This window comes from Boleophthalmus pectinirostris, unplaced genomic scaffold, assembly GCF_026225935.1.
Source record: "Boleophthalmus pectinirostris isolate CB_2022bp ecotype Guang Dong unplaced genomic scaffold, ASM2622593v1 HiC_scaffold_13, whole genome shotgun sequence".
In the NCBI taxonomy this organism is placed as follows: domain Eukaryota; kingdom Metazoa; phylum Chordata; class Actinopteri; order Gobiiformes; family Gobiidae; genus Boleophthalmus; species Boleophthalmus pectinirostris.
This window is the reverse complement of record NW_026571036.1, coordinates 34,138,453-34,161,700: the sequence shown is the minus strand read 5'-3', so window position 1 is coordinate 34,161,700 and position 23,248 is coordinate 34,138,453. Positions and strand designations below refer to the sequence as shown.

Below are 23,248 nucleotides of genomic sequence, written 5' to 3'. Positions count from 1 at the left end.
CCCCATGGAGACAGCCAAAAAAAAAAAAAAAAACCTTTATTCTCCACTTTGCGAAACAGTGAATCTTTCAAAACCCCTGCACGTCCGTAGCCTGGATAAAACCATTTTGTAACCGCTCAATTTTACCTCAACCTCTTTCAGATAAAAACAACTCTCATCAAAAATTAACTCATTTGTACCAGCGCGTCTCTAACAGTTTTATTTAGTTGCTTGTGTGATCTGGGTGAGTTCAATCAATACGGTGCGCTATCTCTCCTCAAGAGTCTCTCATCTCAAGAATATGATGTTATACAGCGTAATGTCTCTGAATAGTCTCTATTATGTTAAGGTCAAGGACTGTCTGAAGCAGCCCTGAAATCTAAAGTGGAAGATGAATGAAAGATACAGAGAAGGTGCAGGAGAAAAAAAGGTTGAATAAAGATTGGTGGCAGGAGTGTCAGTAGGGGGCAGCGGTGAGAGGAAGGGTGCAATGACGCGGTTTTGTCCTCTGCTGCTTTTGTGGTTTTGCACTTTGCGGGTTTTTTTCTTTCTTTTTTTTCCTTTTTTTTTTTTTTTTTTTGGTCATCATAATAACTCACGCGGCAAGGGTCAGCGCCCGCCTGCCGGTAGCCACTGCACACGTGTGAGAGAGAGAGAGAGAGAGGGGAAAGGATAGAGGGAGGAAGAGAGAGAGGCGGGAGGAGGGGGGTAGTTAGAGAGAAATGGGATGGGACAATGAGGTAGAGAGAGAGGAGGAAGAAAAGAAGGGAGATTTGACAGAAAGAGGAAAGAAGAGAGGGGATAGTTGGAGAAAAATGGAGAAATAGAGACCGGAAGAGAGAGAAAGGGAGAAAGAGAGAGAGAGAGAGGCAGGGTAATTGCAGAGACAAGGGACGCTGAAGGAGAAATAGAGAGGAAAGTGTGGAGAGATAGAGAAAGAGAGAAAGAAGAAAGAAGAAGGGTGAGAGAGAGAGAGGAAAGCGAGGGAGCAGGGTAATTTGCAGAGACGAGGGACACTGAAGGAGAAATAAAAAGGAAAATGTGGAGAGATAGAGAAAGAGAGCAAGAAAAAGAAGAAAGAAGAAGGGTGAGAGAGAGAGAGGAAAGAGAGGGAGCAGGGTATTTGGAGAGAAGAGAGAAAGAGAGAGACAAGGTAAGGAGAGATAGAGAAAGAGAGCAAGAGAAAGGGGGAAAGAAGAATGGTGAGAGAGAGAGGAAAGAGAGAGGAGAGGACCTGGGTATTTGGAGAAAGAGAGAGAGCGAGAAGGGACATTGAAAGAGAAATACAGAGGGAAGTATGGAGAGATAGAGGGAGCAAGAGAGGGAAAGAGAGAGGATGAGAGAGAGAGGAAGAGAGGGGGACAGAAAAAGAGAGGTAGAAAGATAGAATGAGAGCGTGTGAAAGAAGCAATTAGAGAGAAGTGGAAAATGTAAGGGGTAGAGAGAGGGGGATGAAGAAAGAGGGGTGACTGGAGAAAGAGAATGGATAGAGAGGGAGGAAGAGATGGGAGGTTAGGAAGAGAGAAAGAGAAAGACAAAAGAAGAAATAGAGAGTGGAAAAAGAGAGAGAGATGATAATTGCAGAGAGAAGGGACAATGAAGGAGAAATAAAGAGGGAAGTGTGGAGAGATAAAGAAAGGAGGAAAGAAGAAGGGTGGGAGAGAGAGAGAGAGAAGAGAAGAGACATTGAACGAGAAATACAGAGGAAAACTATGGAGCGAGAGAGCGAGCAAGAGAGGAAAAGAGGGAGGGTGAGAGAGCAGAAGAGAGAAGGGCAGAAGTGGAATTAGAGAGAGAGGGTTAGAGAGAGGGAAGGAGAAGGAGACGGAGGAAGGGATGAGAGGGCAGAGAGAGAGAGAGAGAGAGAGACGAAAGAAGAAAGAAGAGCGTAGTTGGAGAGGGATGGAGAAAAAGAGACCAGAAGAGAGAGAGAGAATTGCAGAGAGAAGGGACAATGAAGGAGAAATAGCGAGGAAAGTGTGGAGAGATAGAGAAAGGGGGACTAAAGAAGGGTGAGAGAGAGAGAGAGAAGGGACACTGAAAGAGAAATACAGAGGAAAGTATGGAGAGATAGAGAGCACAGAGGAAGGGTAAGAGAAAGCAGAAGAAAGAGGGACTATCTGAAGAGAGAGATGGAAAGGAGGGGGCAGAAAGAGAGAGGCAGATAGATAGAATGAGAGCGTGTGAAAGAAGTGATTAGAGAGAAGTGGAAAGTGAAAGGGGATAGAGAGAGGAGAGACAGAAAAAGAAAGTATCAGAGAGAGCGGGATGAAGAAAGAGGGGTGACTGGAGAAAGACAGATCGTGAGAGAAAGAGCGATAAAAAAAGAATAAAAAGAGGGACACAGAGAGAGAGAGAGAGAGAGAGGTCAGGGGAGGATGGAGGTGTAGAATAAGAAGCTTTAAATAAGATGTGGATTAATTTGATAACATAACATAAGAAAAAGCTTGTAATAAAACTAACGTATATCTTATAAGACAATTAGAATTCGTGCAGGTTTGGACGAGCACAACAGATCATTCATTTATTGTGTAATTACTCATTTAATCAACAAAAATGTCCCTGTATTTGTGTGTGTGAGAGAGAAAGAGGAGAGGAGAGAGAGGAGAAGAGCATGCAAGGTAAGAGGTCAGCCCCGCCGCGCATTCCTCCACACCCCGCAGCATCTGGAAGGAACGAGGGAGGAGGGAGGAGAGAGGAGGGAGGGAGGAAGGAGAGGTAGTAGGTAGTAGGTAGTGAGGTACAGTAGTATCAAGGGAGGAGTGCTCTTCTGTAGCTCACTTCATTCTTCTTACTCCTTATACCTCGGGTCCTCTTTTGTGACGTCCTTTTTATTGGACTGAAGAGCGAGGCCAAATCCGCACTGTTGCCATGGCAATTAACAATTAAAACCAATTTAGCTCTGAATGGTCAAAAGCAGTGGCGGAGTTAGCAATTTGAGGGACCTAAGTGAACGTGAGTTTGGGGCCCTCACTTTAATGCATCATGTTTTTCTGTTTTGTTTTGTTTGTTTTGGATGATAATAATAATATGATTTTTTTTTTTTTTTATGATTATTGTTTAAAAGCAAACTACTCTCATTTTATGTCATATTGAGAGGAAATCAAATTTGCTCTGAGGCCTCGGCCATTAGTGGCACTCAGGGCAATTGGTTGGGGGCCCCTACAGGTCTGGGGCCCGAGGCAACCACCTACTTTTGCCTAATGGTAGCACCACCTCTAGTCAAAAGTCCTCAAAATGGCGCCATATTCGTGTTTTTCAGCTTCCTGTTGTATGCCACAATTTGAGGACTTTTCCCACTCAGAAGAAAAAAAATATATATAGTTAAAGTAGCACATAAAGTATTAAACAGTTTATCGCTATAGAAACTCAACATTTTTCACAAATCTGAATCCCATTTAGGCCCCATTTACACGGGTATTTTTAAAAACATTTCCCTTCGTTTGTACCCATCTTTTACACGCAAACGGCAAATATGTCTCTGAAAACAAATCTTTCTAAAAACTCCGACTAGAGTGGAGATTCAGGAAAACTACGGTTTGGTGTTTGCGTGTAAAGTGAGATTAAAGGAGTTATAGGAACTGACATGCTGAAAGTGTGACCAATGTTTACAGTCATGGAGCATTCAGAGCAGCAGTGGCATTTCTTCTGGTGCAAACACTTTTCATGTGTTTGTATTTGCACACACATCTCATGTTTATATCCATGACCAGAGACGAATGAGGCTCAGAGGGCAGCAATTTTACCACTTCTTTAACAGATCTGTGGAGAGGCGAGCCCACTCTGTAATGCATGTTTTTCAAGGTATTTTTGAGTAATACCGTATTTTCCGCTCTATTGGGCGCTCTGGATTATAAGGCGCACTGTCATAGAATGGTCAATTTTTGAACTTTTTTCACAAATAAACCGCAGCGCACCGGACTTTAAACAAAACACAACAGTTAGATGGGTCAGTCGGACTTTGTTTGGCTGTTGTGGCGTGCAGGGAGGGGCTGTCTGGGACCGCTGGATTGTCGGCGTGTTCGCAGTGACTCAGTTGTTCAGTCGTGTCTAGAAGCGGCCCATTGGACTCGCTTTTTCGGTTCGTTCCTCCGTTCTGTTCTTCATCCGCGTAGAGTGATGAGTGCGTCTGTGGGTGTTTTTGCTCTGTCTGCTCCGTGTGTGTTTGCGTGCGCTGCGGGTGGTGCAGCTTTGTAGTTTACTGAAGTCGTGCTGGGACACCCGAGTGGATTTGTGTATAGGGCGCTCTGGATAGTGGGGCGCGCAGTTGTTTTTTGATGGGGTTGGAGGCCTAATAGCCCAGAAAATACAGTACTTACAACTGTAATGAAATAAATGCTACAGGTTTGAATCTAATCCAGTTGCCGCCCAGAGGCTTGGTGTAGTTATGGCGGCGCTGCAAACGAAAACTTGCTATGTGTACGATGTTTCAGTCTGGCTTTTTTCTATTTATTTATTCATATATATTTTTTATCCAATATTGTTTTTGCTTTTTAACATATCTTAACTCCCTCCGTGTCCGCCTCCTTCTTCCTCCTTGACAGCATTAGGGTTTGCACCATTGCTTCTCTATATTGTTTCCTTGTCTCCTTCTTTGTCTCCTACCTCCTAGCTGATTATCCTCTTTCTTTCCCCCACTCCCCTTCACTTACCCATAATCCCTCTCTCCTATTTGCATTCTATTGGGGTTTTACTCCATTGATCTATGTGCTACGATACATTTATTTGTAAATTTGTCATTTTTTCGTAGCGCGTCTCCCTCCATTAAATAAACTCACGGGGTTGCCTTGGTGACAGGAACGCACCGTGTCGCCCTGGTAACCGGAACGCCGCCATGGCAACACACGTAGTATATATCAGGCAGGTGCTGTCGCGCTGTGAAGCCATTTGTTGGAGCGAGTGAGTGAGGAGAGAGGAGAGCGCAGGGAAGAGAGAAGAGAGAGTGAGCGAGGGAAGACGGAGAAGATTGAAGAGGAGAGGAAAAAGCGGTTGAAGACGGGAAGCGGGCAGGGGAGAGGGGGAGAGACGGAGTGATGGGAAAGTGGGAGGGAGGGGAGAGAGGATAGGAGAGAGAGAAAGTAGGGATGAGGTGAGGAAGGGAAGGGGGCGAGAGTGGAGAGGTGAAGGAGAAAGAGAGAGAGAAAGTGGAGAGGAGAGGGGAGGAAATGGATGGAGTGATGAGAGAATAGGATAGAAAGAGGGGAGGTGGAAGTAAAGGGAGAGATGGGAAGGGCTGAGAGAAGAATAGAGATTTAGAGAGAGAGGGATGAGAGGAGAGAGAGAAGAGGGGCAAGGGGAGTAAAGGGAGGAAGAGAGGATGGACAAAAGAGGAGAGAGAGAGAGAGAGAGAGAAAGAGAAAAAATGGGAAGAGTGGAGAAAGAAGAGAGAGAAAGGAAGAGATGAGAGGAGGAGAGAAGGAGAGAGAGAGAGGTGATGGGGGGAGATGGGAGAGCGTGATGGGCGGCGGGGGCGGGGTGCCAGGGAAAACAGACAGGCCGTTAGCGCAGGAAAAATATGTTATCGCCGTGGCAACGCTGTGTGGCAACTCTCCATGGCAACAGCAGGTGGCTCGGGGCTGAAACGTGCGCTCACTTCGAGTCTGGGATGAGAGGGTTTGCTGTTCATCTCTCCTCCTCCTCCTCTTTTTTTCTTGTCTTTTTATCTTGTTTTTATTTTTTTATTATTATTTCATGACATCAAAAACTGACAAAATCCCCTTCAAATCTTCTCTTCCAAAACTTAAGTTATAAACAAGTCTGATGGAGCCACAACAGTCAGATTAGAACAAAAAAAGAAGGAATACAGGAGCTTGGGCATCAGAGTTTTGAACATTATTTGAAAAGTATTTGCAATTTTTAGTCCTAACAGATTTTTTATGTGTCATCCATGCATGTTTGAGTAATCTAGAGATCTCTCCCTGGCCTTATTCGAACCCTTGTTACGATAAGATCCAAGATTCTGTCCAATGTTCAGCCCACAAGCCTATGGAGTGAACAAAAGTGAAATTATTAAGACTTGAACATCGTAATTAGAGATGAGCATGATTAGTTGATTAATCGATAATTGATCTTTAAGAATTTCATCGATTACGTTCATTTTAATGGACAAACTGAGTGTAGGTTGCTGTGCGTAGTGTAGGGTGACCAAACAGGGGTCTGGACATGTAACTCTCTGGACTCAGAAAGAGCGAGCAAACACAAACAGTCGGTCAGCGGGCAACGTGCCGAAGCACAAATGCATATATAATGATGACTTGTACAAGAAATTCCACGCTTTTTGTTGTGGTCGAGACAAGTGTGAGTCCATGTGCTCAGTGTACAAAGCAGCACATATGTTTCGTTGTCCAGTGGGAAAAGTTCACCAGGACACCGAAAGCATGAAAAAGCATTGCCAGGTGAGAGTAGCGCAATGTCGAACCACCTCTCACCTCCTGTACGCAAATATGGTCACACTAACCTGTATTCCACTGAGCTGTGCCACATCACAAGAGCTGTTTTTTGGTGAATATAGCATTTTCAAAGTAACAAAGTTAACCTGGTGAGCTAAATATTAGGGGTGTAACGGTACATGTATTCTTGCCGAACCATTTCTGTACGGGACATTCGGTTTGGTGCAGGGCAGTGCATGAGTGAGTTTGTGCAATTTGTGTGTGTTTACATTCCACCACAACATGTGCAGCTACACAGAAGGCTCGGCTCTTTAATATTCATGAGGGAACTCGTCTGTGATTAGGGTGGCAATGTTTCCCGCAGCGCTTTATAGTTCGGCCGGCCGCCCTGACAACAATTGCCCCTCACCGTGACTACGTCCTCCTGAACCACATGAATCCTTGCAAAACTACGGTCGTCGCGCCCTTGTCCCCTCCCGGAAGGATATGTTCAACCACTGGTGTCATTGTAACTGCCAGCATATCTCCATACATTTGTTGCTTATTTGAGTATCTTTTGTTTAACTTATTAGTATTACCAAGCAGAACTTTGCCTTCATTTTATTTTCCTGTTTGCATTATGTTAAAACAAGTTGTTGGTTTAATAAACAGACAAATAAACAACAAGCAGATGGTTTTGCATTTTGTTCCCATACTGTACCAAAAATGAACCAACCCTGACCTACACCCCTACTACATCAAGTTCAAGTTCAAGTACACAACATGCACTTGACCACTATACACAGGTCTCAGTTTCCTGTTTATTCACAGCTTTCAAGCTATGGCAACCATCCCTCGTCGTCATAGCAATTAACCAATTCAAACAAAATATTATATCTTTTGAATAGAGAAAGGTCCTCTATGGATCCTCACAAAATCCTTCAAATCAGGATGGAATTGTTTGTCTGACAACAATGAATAGATCATCGTTTGAGGATTTTTGCCCATTCAAAAAAATGTAGTGTTTTGTTAATTGCTATGGCAACAGTGCTGGATTTTCATCACTCTGAAACCCCGGCTTCCCAGCGCTTCATTGTGGTCGACTAATGCTGGACATGTTGCCTTAATAGAACTGAAGGCTTTTAATCAATCATTATAGCAAATGAGATGCCCTTTACAAGTCCAAATAAATGCACTTAATCCAGAGGAATTATTTAATGGGGCTGTGCAGTGTATCACTCTCAGAATCAAGGCTTTGGGTAAGAGAATTTTTGGGTCATTTGGGTAATAGAAAGCAGAATGTTTACAGCAAATAAAAAATATATCCTGTGTGTTTGGGGGGGAAAAGTTTAAACCTTCACAAATCGTTTTAAAATGCTTGAGATTCTTGTATTATTTTATTTTAGCAGTTCAGTTCAGTTAAATGTGCACTGCAAACTGAATCCTGATTTTAAAACCAAATTTGCAAATCTACATCATACAGAAATATTCTTCTTTTTTTCCGTTCAGCTCTATACAAATAACAATACAAAACTTTATTGTCTTTTGGTATACAAATTAGCGTTTTTGTTTCACCAAACGATACCATTAAAGGTGCTACAGTATATTTTGCTAATTGACTGAGTAAAATTGTGAGGTTTATGCCATGTTATAATCTTACCTCATCAAAAACATACCCGGAGTTGTGTTTTGTTTCATTCACATGTGTTTGAGTAACTCTTTTTTAGGCTACGTTCAGACTGCAGCCTGAAGTGACCCAAATCTGATTTTTTGGTCCCTATGTTCCTGTATCTGATCTTTTAATGACAGTCTGAACCACACAGATCTGATTTTTTCAAATGCGACCCAGGACACTTGGATATGTGCTCCTAAAACCGATACATATCATCATTCATCCGACCTACACATTATCAACAAGTGACAAATGTACACAAACGTTCTTCTTGTCATACGAAAATTGTTAATGAACTCTGTGTCACTGAAGCAAAGCATATCGCCACTCACCACTCTTGGCTACGTCTCCGCATCTACACGTTCCTTTCAACGGACTGCCCCACAAAACTCCACGACCAAAAACCTCGTCCTTCTCCTTCTCAATCTCCTCCTTAAAACAAGTAAGTTGTTCATGTTGTGGCTCCGGTACGAGAGGAACTTTAAAATCTCCAGGTGCTCGATGCTGCGTCCATGTTTGGACAACTTGTGTAAACACAGAGACGCTCGCTACGGTTGACGTCATCGTGTCTCCAGTGCACATGTGGGACACTTTTGGGCTGTTTAATGTTCACACTGGAGTCACATACAAGTCACATTTAATTGGAAATGTGAACGACCTCGCAAAAACATCGGATTTCACAAAAAAAATCCAAATTGCGCATTAAGCCCTGCAGTGTGAACGTAGCCTTAGTCTGTCTACATCAAAATGCACTATTGCTCTTCGCAGTTTTCAAGTTCAGTAGAGATTGGCAATTCCCGTTCTGAAATCATCCAAATGATTCTAGTGAAGGTGTAGTGGAGTGGAGCACTTCCTGTATTACTACATGACATCATCTTGAACAGAGAGTTTTCCGTTTAAGAGGAAAAACTGAGCCTAAATATTCATAGTTTGAGTTAAACATGAGTGAATGAAACAAAACACGACTCTGGGTATGTTTGTGATGAGGAAACATTATAACATAGATCAAAAAATAGCCTGATATGAACCCTTTTAAATCAAATCACAAAATAACTTTAAAAAGCCCGTCCTGTATCTTTACTATTTGTACGTGAAATAATCCAACGTGAACAAAGTGAGCAGTGTCAGGAAAAACTGCGGCGTTGATTAATGACCACGTAAAGACCGCTCAACCTGGAAAACCCCTCTCTCTACCCCTCTACCTCTTTCTCTCCCCCCTCTCTCCCCTCATCCCTGTATATATAGATTTAGTGCTGGTCTATTGTCTTGCGCGCTGTGTTAAGGCAGACATCTCCATCTATGTGAGGGATGCAGTCATTACCTCCCTCATTAGCGGAGCAATGATCACGTTGAGTGGCTCCGTGCAGCTTCGCTAGTGTGTATTCGGGACACGGCATTATACTTATACGCTAAGAATGTGCGGCAAAGGCTCATGGGATGTGTTCGAATGTGCACTGTAAAAGCTGAGGTTTTCGTTAAAATGCGTGAACTCAGATTGTTTAAAAAGTTGAGATTCAAATTGACGTGGAGATTGTTTTCATTTCGTCTCTTGTGAGCTTTAAGTCATGTTAGAATGTTGTTACCTCATTAAAAAACATCCCTGGAGTTGTGTTTTGTTTCATTCACACATGTTTGAGAAACTCTTGCTGCTCTGGTCCACCTTGTGATGTCATGAAGTGTTAGTTTTCAAGTGAACACCAACCTTTGACCTTTAGTTCAGTAGAGATCAGAAATTCCAGGGCTGAAATTATCCAAATGATTCTAGTGAAGGTGTGTGGAGTTTAAAAACACAGTGGAGCACTTCCTGTATTACCGCATGACATCACAAGGTGGAACAGAGTGTTTTCAGTTCGAGAGAAGAGTAAATATATAGGGTTTGTGTGTTAAACATGTGAATGAAATTTGTACTTGAAAATATGTGAAAATAATGTTACTGTCTAATAAATCTGCTTAAAATTTAGAAAATCAAAATACTTTAAACTTTTATTTATTACTTGTTTGTTTACTGAATTTGTAAAACAGAAGTGTAATGCTCAGGGGCACAAGGGCAGCATGTGCTTCATGTAAGATCTGAGCCTGCTAACCTCCAGTCGCAGGGCAAATGTTACAAACTGCACTTCCTGTTGTCATTTTGAAACAATTCTGATAATCTTGGTTTGAGAACAGTGTCAATTTAAAGGTGCACTATGTAACTTTTGTGAAAGGTTCACCGCTCACTTGTCTCCATGGAGATACTATTGCTTTGCCTGGAAGCTTTGCCTTGAGCAATAAAAAACTCCAATAGAATAAATGCAAGATAGATTAGTTTGCTGTACAGTGGACCAGACCAGACAAACTAATAAAACGATACCCAGTCCACCTTTAAATTAGTCAAAACAAGCCCAAGCAGCATACTGATTCTAGTCATTGTCACAGATTTTATGCAGGATGCCCTTCCTTTAAGTGGACTGTTGTGGAAAAAATGATGTATCTCTTGATGATAAATAATTAATCCATTTGTGAAGCCCGTTGAGTTTTTGGAATACAGACAAATGTTTATTCTTGTTAGAGTAGATATGGACGGAGCCTAATCCTGCCCTGGCCACAGACCAACAGTCTCTCCTCACCAGCAGTATGTCCTTACCACACTGGACTCATTCTCTCCGTCTCCTGAGAATCTCCCCCCAGAGCATCTGAGCTCTGAGTCGCTCTCCCAAAGCATCAGAGCTCTGAGTATTTATACAGAAATACATATACATATATCAAAGCAGAGTGACTTTTCATAGACTTGTGCTAATCAACTTAACTTACTTTTGAGGACAGCTAAGACAACAAAGAGTTTCCTACTGTGTCTGCTGAGCCTTTAAACATGTTAATGACTGGTCTGGGTCTCAGGTAGAAATTACATTCATTTACACCAGGCATGTCCAAACTATGGCCCGTGGGTCAAATGCAGCCCTCAGACTAATTTTTCTTGGCCCTCAGGCTTCCAGGAGAATTGGTCCAAATTACCTTGCATCAATGAAAAATATTTTTTTACTGCAAGTTTTCTGAAAATCTACCTTGATAAAGCTAACATTTAATATTTAGTGTGTGGTTTTTAGGATCTTAGCATAGATAAAGGACTGATGGCTCATTCTAACGTATTAAACATGCACATATTTCAATTATTCACTGTATTGAGCACCAGTCTACGACCCTCGACCGTCACTCTGCTTCGTCTGTGTTTAGATATGTGGCCCTTAATGAAAAAAGTTTGGACACCCCTGATTTACACCAAGACACATTGAGAGAAATCTTTCCACAGTATAAATTTCCATCACAGGACGTATCAACTGAAGTGTCTTGCCCAGAGACACAATCATAGCATTTGCTGTATATCAGACTGAACCTACACATAACCTTGACCTGAGAAGAACTGACATTTAAACTTCTCAAAACAACAGAATTCAAGACATTTCAACATTTACAGGTGCACTGTGTAACTTTTCTGATAGAGGGTCCATCACCAGTGTATTTCTATGGATATGTCATTGCTCTGCCTGAAATGTTCCACAGTATGACATTAAACAGCTCTACCTTACATTTATTCAATTACAGGTGTGTTTATATCTCAAAAAAACAAAACAAAAAAACAACAACAACAAAAAAAACAGGTATTCTGACTGTGAGCAGGGTTGCCTCTCCACAGATCTGACCTGTAACTTGGTCTAATTTGGTCTCCATGAAAATAGAAAGGTTTAATACCATACTGTGAAACATTCCAGACAACGCATTTAACGGACCCTCCATCAGAAAAGTTCCACAATGCCCCTTTAAAGCGGTCTTTTTTGCAGTGTTGTGAGTGGACTGGCGGGCTGGCTGTGGGTGGGGGGTTGGGGGTTGTCGTGAGAAATTACCCTGGTGGTTCCATGACGGCGAGGCTGTAATTCTCCGAGGTAATCACAGGGAATAATGGCAACAGTGGGACACCCAGGAATCTAATCACTATAATCAGGAGCACGGTCTTATGGGCTCAAATACTCGCTTCAATATCGGACTGACTATGAAGCCGGGCCGATACGAGGCCTGGAGGAATGTTACAAATGTATCTAAAGATTTTTTTATTTTTTTTTTTTTGAGAAATTTTTATATTTGATTTGTCGGACAAATTTTGAAATCAAGATTCTGTTCTCAATGCTCATATTAATGCTTAGAGATACAAATAGTTGATACAGCTAAAATATTGTGACAGCAGACTACTTCTCTTGTTTTTTAGTTTTTCTTTCATTTAGTAAAAGTTAATAAATTAAAGGTGCACTATGTAACTTTTCTGGTGATGGAGTCTGCCACCTGTTTGTCTCCATGGTGATGTTATTGTTCAGTCAGAGCTTTTCTACAGTACGGCATTAAACTTATTTATCTTGTATTTATTCAGTTACTAGTGTTTTTATTACTCCAATATAGTTGAAAAGCATGCAGGCTCGCCTCTCTACAGATCTGACCTGTAACTTGACCTGACCTATTCAAAGGCTTTTTTTTTTTACTGAGTTTTTTTAGATTTGATATGCAGAACAAATTTTGAAATGAAGATTCTGTTCTCAATACTCATATTAATATTTATATTGCAAAAAATAACTCAAAATGTCATGACAACAGACTGTTTTTTTTTTTTAAGTAATATTAATATTATAATAATATTAATAATTATGACTTAAAGTTGCGCTATGTAACTTTTCTGGTGTGGGACCTGCTTGTCGCCATGGAGACGTTAATTCTCTGATGCCTAATGCCTGAAATTTCCCATATGACATTAAACTCATCTATTGTGTATTTTTGTATATGTTTGTGTGTGTGTGTGTGCGTGTGCGTGTGCGTGTGTGTGCGTGTGTGTGTGTGTGTGTGTGTGTGTGTGTGTGTGTGTGTGCGTGCGTGCGTGTGTGTGTGTGCGTGTGTGTATCTGTGTGTGCATGTGATTAATTGCTCTATAATAGGGTGACCAAACATCTGTTTTTTCCCGGACATGTCCATTTCTTGCGTCATGTCTTGGGCGTTCAGATAATTTTTTATTTTTTATAAAGTGATGGATGGGTTTTCGTGATCTTTCATTGGGGCCATTAAACTGAGCGTCTCTCGTCGCTCTCTGTGACTCAGGAAGAGTGAGCAGACACACAGTTGGTCAGTCTGCAACATGCCGAAGCTCAAATGTGCATTTAACAATGATTTGTACAAGAAATTCCCATTTCCTTTCCGGTCGGGACAAGTGGGTGGCCATGTGCACAGGTTGCGAGGTGAGAGTAGCTCAATGTTGAGGTCCCCCCCTACTAATAACTTGAAAAACATCCATTCTTACTGTAATGGGGTCTCCTCTTCCCAGATCTGACCTGTAACTTGACCTGATGGTGTCACCTTCTTGTCTAAATAGAGCTAGATTTAATGCCTTACTGTGGAACATTACATGCAAGGCAATAACATCTCCATGGATATAAGCAGGGGGCAAAACTTAGAAAAAGTTACATAGTGCACCAAGTTATTTCACTTGAATTGAACAATACAAGACAAAACACACATTTCAGAAAGAGTTTGGTGGAATATAAATCTAAATCTTAATAAGTTTTATCCAAAATAAGTCTCCAATGAAGATGCCATATTTATTTCTACGTAATTTGCGAATTGATTTGCTGTGATGAATCAAGCTGCAATTTCATCTGATTTCAGTTAATCTTCCAGGTCTTTGTGCTGCGCTGATCTACTGCTAAAACACGAAGAGGCGATTGAATGTTGATGATCACTTTTAAAACTCTTCTTCTCTCTTGTTTTGCAGTCCTCCTTTGTGGTCGGGGAGTCCTCTCTTCAGGAAGAACGGGGGCGTGCTCCTACAAGGTACTGACATTTGTAAGTACAACTCCTTATAACTTTTAATACTTTCTTCTCAATTAGATAAGTGAATATTTACACGAAAAAGTGAATCGAGTGTTAGTAAAGTTAAAGAAAGTTAAAGAACGTTTTCTCTGTAATTCAGCTGCTTTGCGTTTGACATCGTGTGTGACATTACGGGTGTATTTTTATGTATTTCTGTTGCAAAATGTTCATCAGTTACCATGGTGATACAATGTACAACAAGTTTTCAGACTGTATGAAAACTCAACATAAATGAAAAATAGAAAATGGACAAAAACGCATTTTCTGGAGTCTGTGATCAATACGAGCGTTCATGGTCCTGTTTAGGTGTTTGATTTTTAACTAAAAGGTGAGAGTGATAATGCTCGACAGCTTGTGACTGTAATTTTATGTGTGAGACTTTTTAACAGCACAAATCGTCTCACCTGTTCTCCCGCTTTTTCTGATCTGGCAAAGTATCAATGTTTAAGAAGGCAGCACTACTCCTTTTACCACAGGCGTATTTACAAAAATGACAACGAGACAATCTTTTAAAAATATGAAAAGATTAATGAATATATAGGCCATAAAATAAATGGGAACTTTGTTGTGGTTGCTGAGAGGAGTTGCTGAGAGGCTGATTGTTCTGCTGTTGATAAAGTGTTGAATAAAAGGGATTGGTTAAGAGGCAAAGGTACTTGTCTTGAGTTTATGGTTTTAGTTGCAATATAATATATAAGTTGCAGTTACGGCACTCCTTTCTCACTGGATGTTATTGCTTCTCCTGGAATGTCCCACAGTACGTACAGTAAAATGATCTATCTCTTAAGATTGTTAGTCGGTGAACGGTCACGTTTTTTTTTTTTTTTTTTTTTTTAAGGAATTAAGGAAGGGAGCTGAGATTTAAGATTGTAATACTTACTTTATTTTAACTTGTACATATACATTTATATAATTATGCCTTATTTGACACCAGTCTCTTGCTATTTTTTTGCGACTTAGTTAGTTTGTTAGTTTATTATCACCATTTATATCTTTTACCCTTTGTAATTATATTATATTGTAATGAGGGAGCTACTGTGTCCAAATAATTTCCCTTGTGGATCGTTAAAGTTTGTCTAAGTTTAAGAACCTTTCACCTATTCACACTCACATTCATACATCAGTGAACGCAGACACTGGAGGCGAGTTGGCTTAAGTGTCTTGCCCAAGGACACAACAACACTAATCATCTGTGGGGGCTCGCACCGCCAACCTTTGGGTCAGTGGATTGAACTGCTCTAATGATGATGTTTATGTCAAGAGCGGGATTCGAACTGCCAAAAGTCACTCTCTTTTCGAAGTGACTCATTATAAGGCCAGTTTAATTGAAGATGAAGTTAAGTAAGTTCCTTCTGAAAAGTTTTTCAAAGTTTGGTGCAGCGTCTTCACTCACTCCTGCTCAAGCTGCCATCTTCGGGTGCTGCACTGTCCTGCTGCTTCCCCAGTTTAGGCTCCTGGCATCACTAATGACATCACTCTGTTGCAGCCAATAAAATAGCGGCATGTGTAACCCTGTCGTCATATCACTGAACGTGTTAAATTAATACTACTGAGTTTGGAAAAACATTGGAAAAAATTTATATTTTTGTTTTTTAAAATGGCAGATATTGGTAGGGACTATTTTGTCTTCCCCAAATATTAGTTGTGACATGTCCCCACCGTCCCTATGCAAACTACGCCCTTGCTACTGTTCCTGCAGCACCACCTGCTTATCTTCAAACATTGTTAAGTTTAATGCCATACTGTGTAACATTTTAGGGAAAGTAATCACATCTCCATGAAGAAACGCAGCTGACAGAGCCTACACTAGAAGTTACACGGTGTACCTTATTGCATAGTTATAAAGTTATATTCTGTAGTTGAAAAGAACTAAGGTAGTTTAGGCTGAATGTGTGTGATCTGCCACCCATTTTCTCCTGTGTTTTGGCTGTCTCCCTCTCTCTCTCCCTCTCTCCTCCCTTTCCCCCTCTCCTCCCTCTCCCTCCTCCGCGGATGTGCCAACTCCAATCATCTCAATTTCAAATCCCTCTTTTTCCAGCGCACCTTGAGAATACAGAGCGCTGAGTTCAGACACTTGGCTCCGAGCCAAAGAGATGCTTTCCTTACACACACGGATTCTTAAGTTTGGAAAAAAAAACATCATTGAGACAGTGAGATTTGATTACAAAGAAGAAAAGAACACTCGTCTTCAAAATGGGATGCTTGGGAACGATTATAGTTCAATGTTCAACCTTTGGGAGTCGGAAAAATTACTGTAAAATACTTGAAATTGTTTGGAGAAAAGAACTACCAAGTGAGTCACATTTCTGACATTTCAAGAACACAGTTTGCCTGGCTGACTTTTTAAATGAACAGATTATCGTGGCTTGGATTTTATCTTAGACCACAGCTGCCTTGGGGCGGATTGGTGGAAAAGTGGTTGCCATTTTGCGGCCGTGGCTTCTCTGACCACAAATCAATCATCCACACTGTCACGTTAAAGTATACAGTGGCATAATGTGTTAAATGATCTATCACTAACCACAGGGTCTGCAGTTCATCTCTCATTTCTCATGAACTTTTATTGTTAAAGGGCCCATATTATGCTGTTTTCTGATGTTTTAATGTTGTTTCCCCATCACAAACATGTCTCGAATTGTGTTTTCATTCACACGTTTAACACACAAACCCTCCTTATTTAAGCTGAGTTCTCTCAAACAGAAAACACTTTAGTAGGAAGTAGAGGTCTGCGCGGGACAGAGTTTTCAGTCCCTCTCCCGCCCGTGCCCGCAAAGAATTTTTATTCCCACTCCTTTCTGCATCTACGATATTTTGTCCCGCTCCCTCCCTCAAATCCCGCAAGATGGGGACATTCCCTTTCTTAAGCTCAATCAAACACAGAGAAGCGGAAAGGAATTGTCTAAAATGTGCACAAGATTAGACCACATCCGCAAGTTTAGACTGTTTAGGGTGTTTTTATTAATGCCAAATAAAATATCCGGCACAAATGATGTATGATAGGCGTACATTAATCATTTGTATATTTTACTTTACACTCATATTTAGTTTGCGGGACTGCAGTTTATCATCCCACCCACCAGCACTGGCCTGATTCATCAGCCGGTTTCAGTTCGTAGAAACTGTCTGACCTTGCATCATTAGGATTCGTTTGCTTGACAGTAGGCAGGTACTTTTTTTCACCAATCGCTGCTATTTGGTCGTGACGTATGTAATGCACCACTAACAGGGCTAACTGGTATATTAAGCTTTTCCCAAATCCTGCAGGAAGAAGGACAATAACGTCTTTCCCTTTAATAAAATTCACCAAACATTCTCTTTGTTCCAGCTTTAAATCCTCGATCTCGGGGATCGTTGCCAACACAGAATATATGGCTCTTCGCTGATTGACCGGTGCCCAAACTTGCACTTCCGGGGTTTTTGTGAACTGTCTAGTGCACAAGTGTCAAACATAAGGCCCGGGGGCCAGATGCGGCCCTTCAAGACCTTTAAGGTGGCCCTTGGGTGATTTTCTACTAAAATATTTTAATTATATTTTCTATTAAAATATTGGTAATTTTCTGTGGTGTTTATCACAGCAGCGTCTCCAGCGTCTCTGTACGTGGCCCCTCCCACCAGAGCAGCACAAATGAAGACTTGTCTCTTTCCAAACGCTCTTAAAGACGATCGTTTTGACTGTTGACCGTGACACCCTCATCAGAAAAATGTCCAACATGAGAAAAGTGGAGCCGAGTGCAGGATTTTACAAGAAAAATGTACTTATTCCTGTTTGCACACAAGTTAATGTTAAAACATTGTGCTGAAATTGAATTCGTCTTAAAGTTTCAGGTTGTTCATAATATTATAAACTTATAATAAGAAAGAGTTCATCAATTAAAAAAGATTTCTGTAATTGATTTGCATTTCTCTGCACAAATATTTGAACTTATTGTTATTTTTGGGGTTTATATGACATGAGTTTTCTGATCCGGACACTTTGGGATCAAAGTAGGTTGGATACGGCCCCCGGACCAAAATGAGTTTGACACTCCTGGTCTAGTGTTTTCTGATTCCTGACCTAGTCGCTGGAGAGAAATGAAACTGACCGGAGGCACTAGGCTCTAACAAGATGTGCTCCAATCTGTTTTTAAACTCCATACTCCATGTTTTTTAGAATCATTTAGATATTTTCAGCCATGGAATTGCCAATCTCTCCTGAACAATCAAATCTATCACTTCATGACATCACAAGTTGGAACAAAGCATATTGACCTTTGGAGATGTATAGACAAAATAAAAATGCAGGATTATTCAAACATGTGTGAATGAAACAAAACACAACTCCAGGTATGTTTTTGATGAGGTAACAACATTATAACATGACCTAAAGTTCACAAAAGTCAATTTTACATTTTACAATAATGCATGACCTTTAATGTGTCCATGGGCAAGACACTTCATCCATATTGTTACTCTAAAAACTGTATGTAGCTGTTTAATAATAATAAGGCATCAAATACAAAGCAGACTTATTGTTTTTCGACAGGTTCACTGTGACAGCCCTGAAGCAAGCTGTGAGCGGGGAGCATCTGTATTTATGCTTGATTTCTTTATCAAGGAGTTTTAGGTTTTTAATATTTTAACAAGCTAAAAAAGTGTCAGAATCACAGACAACACAGAAAAAATGAGAGAAGATGAAGAATAAACAAATAAATTCTACACAATACCTCACAGCAAGCAGTAAAAGTACATGTTCCTATACACTCAATGTGATAAAAGCTGTTTTATTTAGCTTTTTCTTTTCTCCCCTTGTGTGTAACTCTAGTCTCAAGTGACAATAGCTTTATATTAGAGGTTCTATATTACACAGAATTGATTCTTGTGAGCTTCAAGCCATGTTATAACGTTGTTACCTCATCAAAAACATACCAGGAGCTGTGTTTTGTTTTGTTCACACATGTTTGAGCAATCCTGGTTTATTAGTCTGTCTACATGCCACAAATCTGGCATATTTAGTCATTCTCTCAAACAGAAAACACTCTGTTCCACCTTGTGATGTTTTTACAGTGGAGCACTTCGCTAAAATCTCTGCTGAACAAAAGGTAAAAGGTACCTGTGAAACTACCACTTCGCAATAACACCTGTCACATAATTAATGTAAAATGATTTAACGGCGCAGTAAACCTTTGGCCTTCTATCATTGCGCTTTATGTTGAAGTGTCCTGAAATGGTTTTCACTTCACAGATGTGCCTTGTCACGGTTCAAATGCCAGAGGTGTGCAAAGCAGTGATCAAAGCAAAGGGTGGCTATTTTGAAGAGTTTAAATATTAAACATGCTTTGAGTCATTTTCACAGTTTTTCCTCTACTTCTTCCCTTACCCGACCAGCCACAACCACACTCTTTGACAAAACTTTACAAAGACCAAGGAATCTGGAGCCATATCCTGTCTCCTTGATTTTAGAGGGTGTGATTGACAGGAGGCTTAACCAATCAGAGACGCATGCTCTGTTTGGCTGAAACCAAACCTGACTGCTGACACGTACAAAAGGGAAACAGCAACATAAAGGACTGAGAAATACTGTAGTGCTGATTTTTGCAGAATCAACAATCGAAGAACCAAACTCTTAGGCTACTTCAGACTGCAGGGCTTAATGCTCAGTCTGGATTTTTTTGCGATGTTCTTCACATTTCCAATTACATGTGACTTGTATGTGATCTCCAGTGTGAACTTTAAACGCCCCAAAAGTGTCCTGCATGCGAATTGGAGGACACGACAATGTCACACGCAGTGAGCCTGCTCAGAGTTTACTGAAGTCGCCTAAATGCTGAACTTGTCTCCCAAAATAAAGTTCAGTTCTTTGTTAAAAGGACTTCATTTCTTTGAGTCTTTAGCCTCCTTGTTTTTGGCTCGCAGGCTCTTTATTTTTCATTGACATTAGAGCCAGGACCACCTGTAGCTCCTCTCAGTCATTTCTTTGGTAATCATTTCAAAAACTGCCTGATTCCGATAAAACCCCTCCAATTTGGCCTGAATACAGTGATCCCCCCAAATATGAATAAACTCACTAACCTCACTTTCCCTCCATTGACTAGACTCCGAGCCTGACGTGTAGGTGGGATGAATGTGACCTGGCCGTTTGGACGTTTGAAGTTGCATGTCAACAGATCGAATATGTATAGGTTTTAGTACCACATATCCAATTGGCCTGGGTCACATTTGAAAAAATCGAATCTGTGTCGTTCAGGCTGTCAGTAAAAGATCACATACAGGTCACATAGGGGTGAAAAAATCAGATTTGGGTCACTTCAGGCTGCAGTCTGAATGTAGCCTTACTTATATCTCAGGTAAAAAAGAAAAAAAAGTGATATATTTTGTTTTGAGGTGTACTTAAATTTGAGGGGTTTTTTTCATTTGAGACACACATTGCATATTTAGCATATTTCAGCAACACTGCTGACAACAGAGTAAAAACAAATAAATATAAAATCGTGAAACTGACCCGTATCAAATTGATAAAAATAATAAATAAAGCGATAAAAGACAACAGAGGAACACACAACTCACACGTGATCCAAATGTGGTTAGATTGTGGTTAGATGGTCTCAAGTTAGGATGGAGTTAGGATTTTTCCTGGATTCAAATAGGATGTAGAAGGGACTGGCTGGTCAGGCAACTACACCTCCTTGTGTTCATTCATAGTTTTGGTGGCTTTGGTAAAATTCGACTAGAGAAATCCAAACTTTTGCCCTGTATAGTACGTGTGTGGCCACTCGCCCCCTATGATCTTTGCGTCTCTAAACACACTCACCATTCACTTCCTGCTACTTCTTTTCCTTATTTTCCCCATTGTTCCCCCTCCCTCTTCGCTCCGGTGGCTGGACGATAGTTTAAATGGACATTCAATCCCAATCAGGCAGCACTCCGGGACGCGCTGGGGCTCCCAAATGGAGGGGGAAATGGATACATTAGGAGGCGTCTGCGGCGTGGGCCTCTACCGCCACTCGTAATGGACTGGTAATGGTCAAGAAGCCTATAGGACGGAGTGAAAGAGAGAGACAGGGAGGGAGGGAGGAGTGGAGGAGGGAGAGAGAGGGGAGAGGTTAGAGAGACCAGGACCAAACATAGGGTCTGATGGCTGCGGACAGCTTTGGACAGGATGGACCCAAATGGACTCAAATGGAGAGTGAGGAGATGAACAGATTTGACAGGCAGAGTAGGGAGTTCATTTTGTTTGCATAAGAAATAAATGTAGTTTGACTTAAATGATTGTTCTGGGAAATGCATGTTTTTATATGGAAAATGCAGCCCAATCCGAATGGTTCTTTGACAATGTTTTTATCTTACAAAAAGTGAATAGCTCCAGTATGTATTGAATTGAGTGAATGGCTAATGGACTATACCAAACTACTGAGAATTCTGTTGTGCCTGTGTAGTTATTGATTCATTTCTATTTATTTGTTTTGCAGTAATACACAACACTTGCGTAGTGCTTTTCAAGATGCTTTACATGAGGAGATGAACAAAGAAAAACAGCAAAAAAGTTAATGGAAGCTGGTTTTCAGGGCTTTTTTGAACATGGCGAGTGTGTGTTTGGGCATTATTTCAGATATACTAAAGTCATAAGCATAAAGCTGTATAATAGTGGTATGGGCATATAAAAGGACATTGATAAGGTTAAGGTGCACTTTATTGGAGTTTAGTGCTTTCAGGAACGTTTATAGACTGACACTAAACCATAGACTCTATAAAGATGTGGACTCACCCATAGCGTTTGGCTCGGGTCAAATAAAGCTCATGAAGGCTAGTAGTTATAGGGGCGAGTTTGGAGCCAGTTCCATATTAGGAATAATAATTGTTTTACAAGCAAAATAGTGAAAGAAAATGTAGAGCATTGTTTCCAAAAGACGCAAGAGATGTAGGTCTGCAACATGTAGATCTGCAACATACATATACGTACATTTCTGCACACCCTTCCCACTCCTCACTTCTTCTTCATGCACCTCCCCTCTCCTCACTTTTTCAGCAGCACCACCATGCCTAACCAATTTTCTGTGGGAAACACTGATTACTGTTTTTCATTGTTTAAAATTTGAGAAATACTGTTTTGTTTGTTTTGTTTAGAGAGACATGATCACTCAGTCAACAATAAAATATCCTCATTAATGTTCAATAATGGTCACAAATTTATTTTATGATTTACAAATAATGTCTACTGACTTGGGTCATGAAGATTTGTGACTTTGAAAATATGGGTCCCCATAAAAAAAAGTTTGGGAAACACTGACGTAGAGCATGCAGCTGATACGAACATTTACAGACTAAAATGACGAGGCTCACTGCAGTAGTTACAGAGAGACGGGCGACGTGTTTTCAATACAAAGTGAATTGGAGCCAGAGTCAATGGAGCCGGAAGCGCCTAATGAACCCTTCCTATGTCCACTTATATATACAGTCTGTGCTCTAAACCAGTGTTTCCCAAATGTTTTTTTTCTGGGGTCCCATATTTTAAAAGTCACAAACTTTCGCGACCCAAGTCAATAGACCATATTCATAATCACAAAATAAAGGTGGATTTGACCATTATTGAACATTAATGAGTATATTTTATTGTTGAGTGATCGTGTCTCTCTAAACAATTATTTTTACTCAAGCTTTAAACAATGAAAAAAAGTAACTGACCCAGCAATAAAAGGATCCATAAGTCACCTATTTGGACATTAAATGTAGCCCATTTCTTTTTCTTTTCAACACAATTGAACGAGCAATATTAGAACAAAATAGTCAATCAAATAATTATAAAAAGATTAGAAATTATACAAAACATGTCATAACATTTGAACATTTCTAAAGAGATAGGTGGGTCTGTCTGAGTTTTTGTAGCACATTCCAGTTTGTGGTGCAGGAAAAGAACTTTGTCTTCATTTTTGTGAGCATAGAAAATCCCAGTTCACATATATGTAGTAGTGAAAGGAATAAGCAAAGAAATACTGGCTCTACTGAGGACAGGATATTCTGATGAAATGCTTATCCAGAGGTTAAGCAGAGTTAAAGTTAAGTTAACAGGATAAGGTCACAGATCCATGTATATAACTGTATATTACAGACCTACATACAGATCGTGACAAGGTGACCCAAAAAAAATCTCGATCCAGTCTTTGGGAAACAGTGCTCTGAACATAGTCAAATTAATGAAGTTGCATTTCAGTGTTTCAGTTTTTTAAAGCTACTGTCTGTCATTAGATTGGCCGATCCACTCCTGTTGCATTCTCACATATCAGCACTTGATGCTATCTGTGTTATAGCGGTCTGATAGTGTGACAGCTTTTATCTGGATAGAAGAAGACCAGAGAGGACAGGTGAGCCAGAACAA

The 23,248-nt window shown here is 40.6% G+C and overlaps 1 protein-coding gene across 1 annotated transcript in view; it reads left to right on the top strand.

Moving 5' to 3' along the window:
• Window positions 1-23,248, top strand: part of ches1 (checkpoint suppressor 1) — a 177,242-nt gene that overhangs the window by 130,500 nt on the left and 23,494 nt on the right. The window contains exon 4 of the mRNA XM_055149302.1: window positions 13,802-13,860. Coding sequence (XP_055005277.1) covers window positions 13,802-13,860 — 59 coding nt within the window. The remainder of the gene's footprint in view (window positions 1-13,801; window positions 13,861-23,248) is intronic.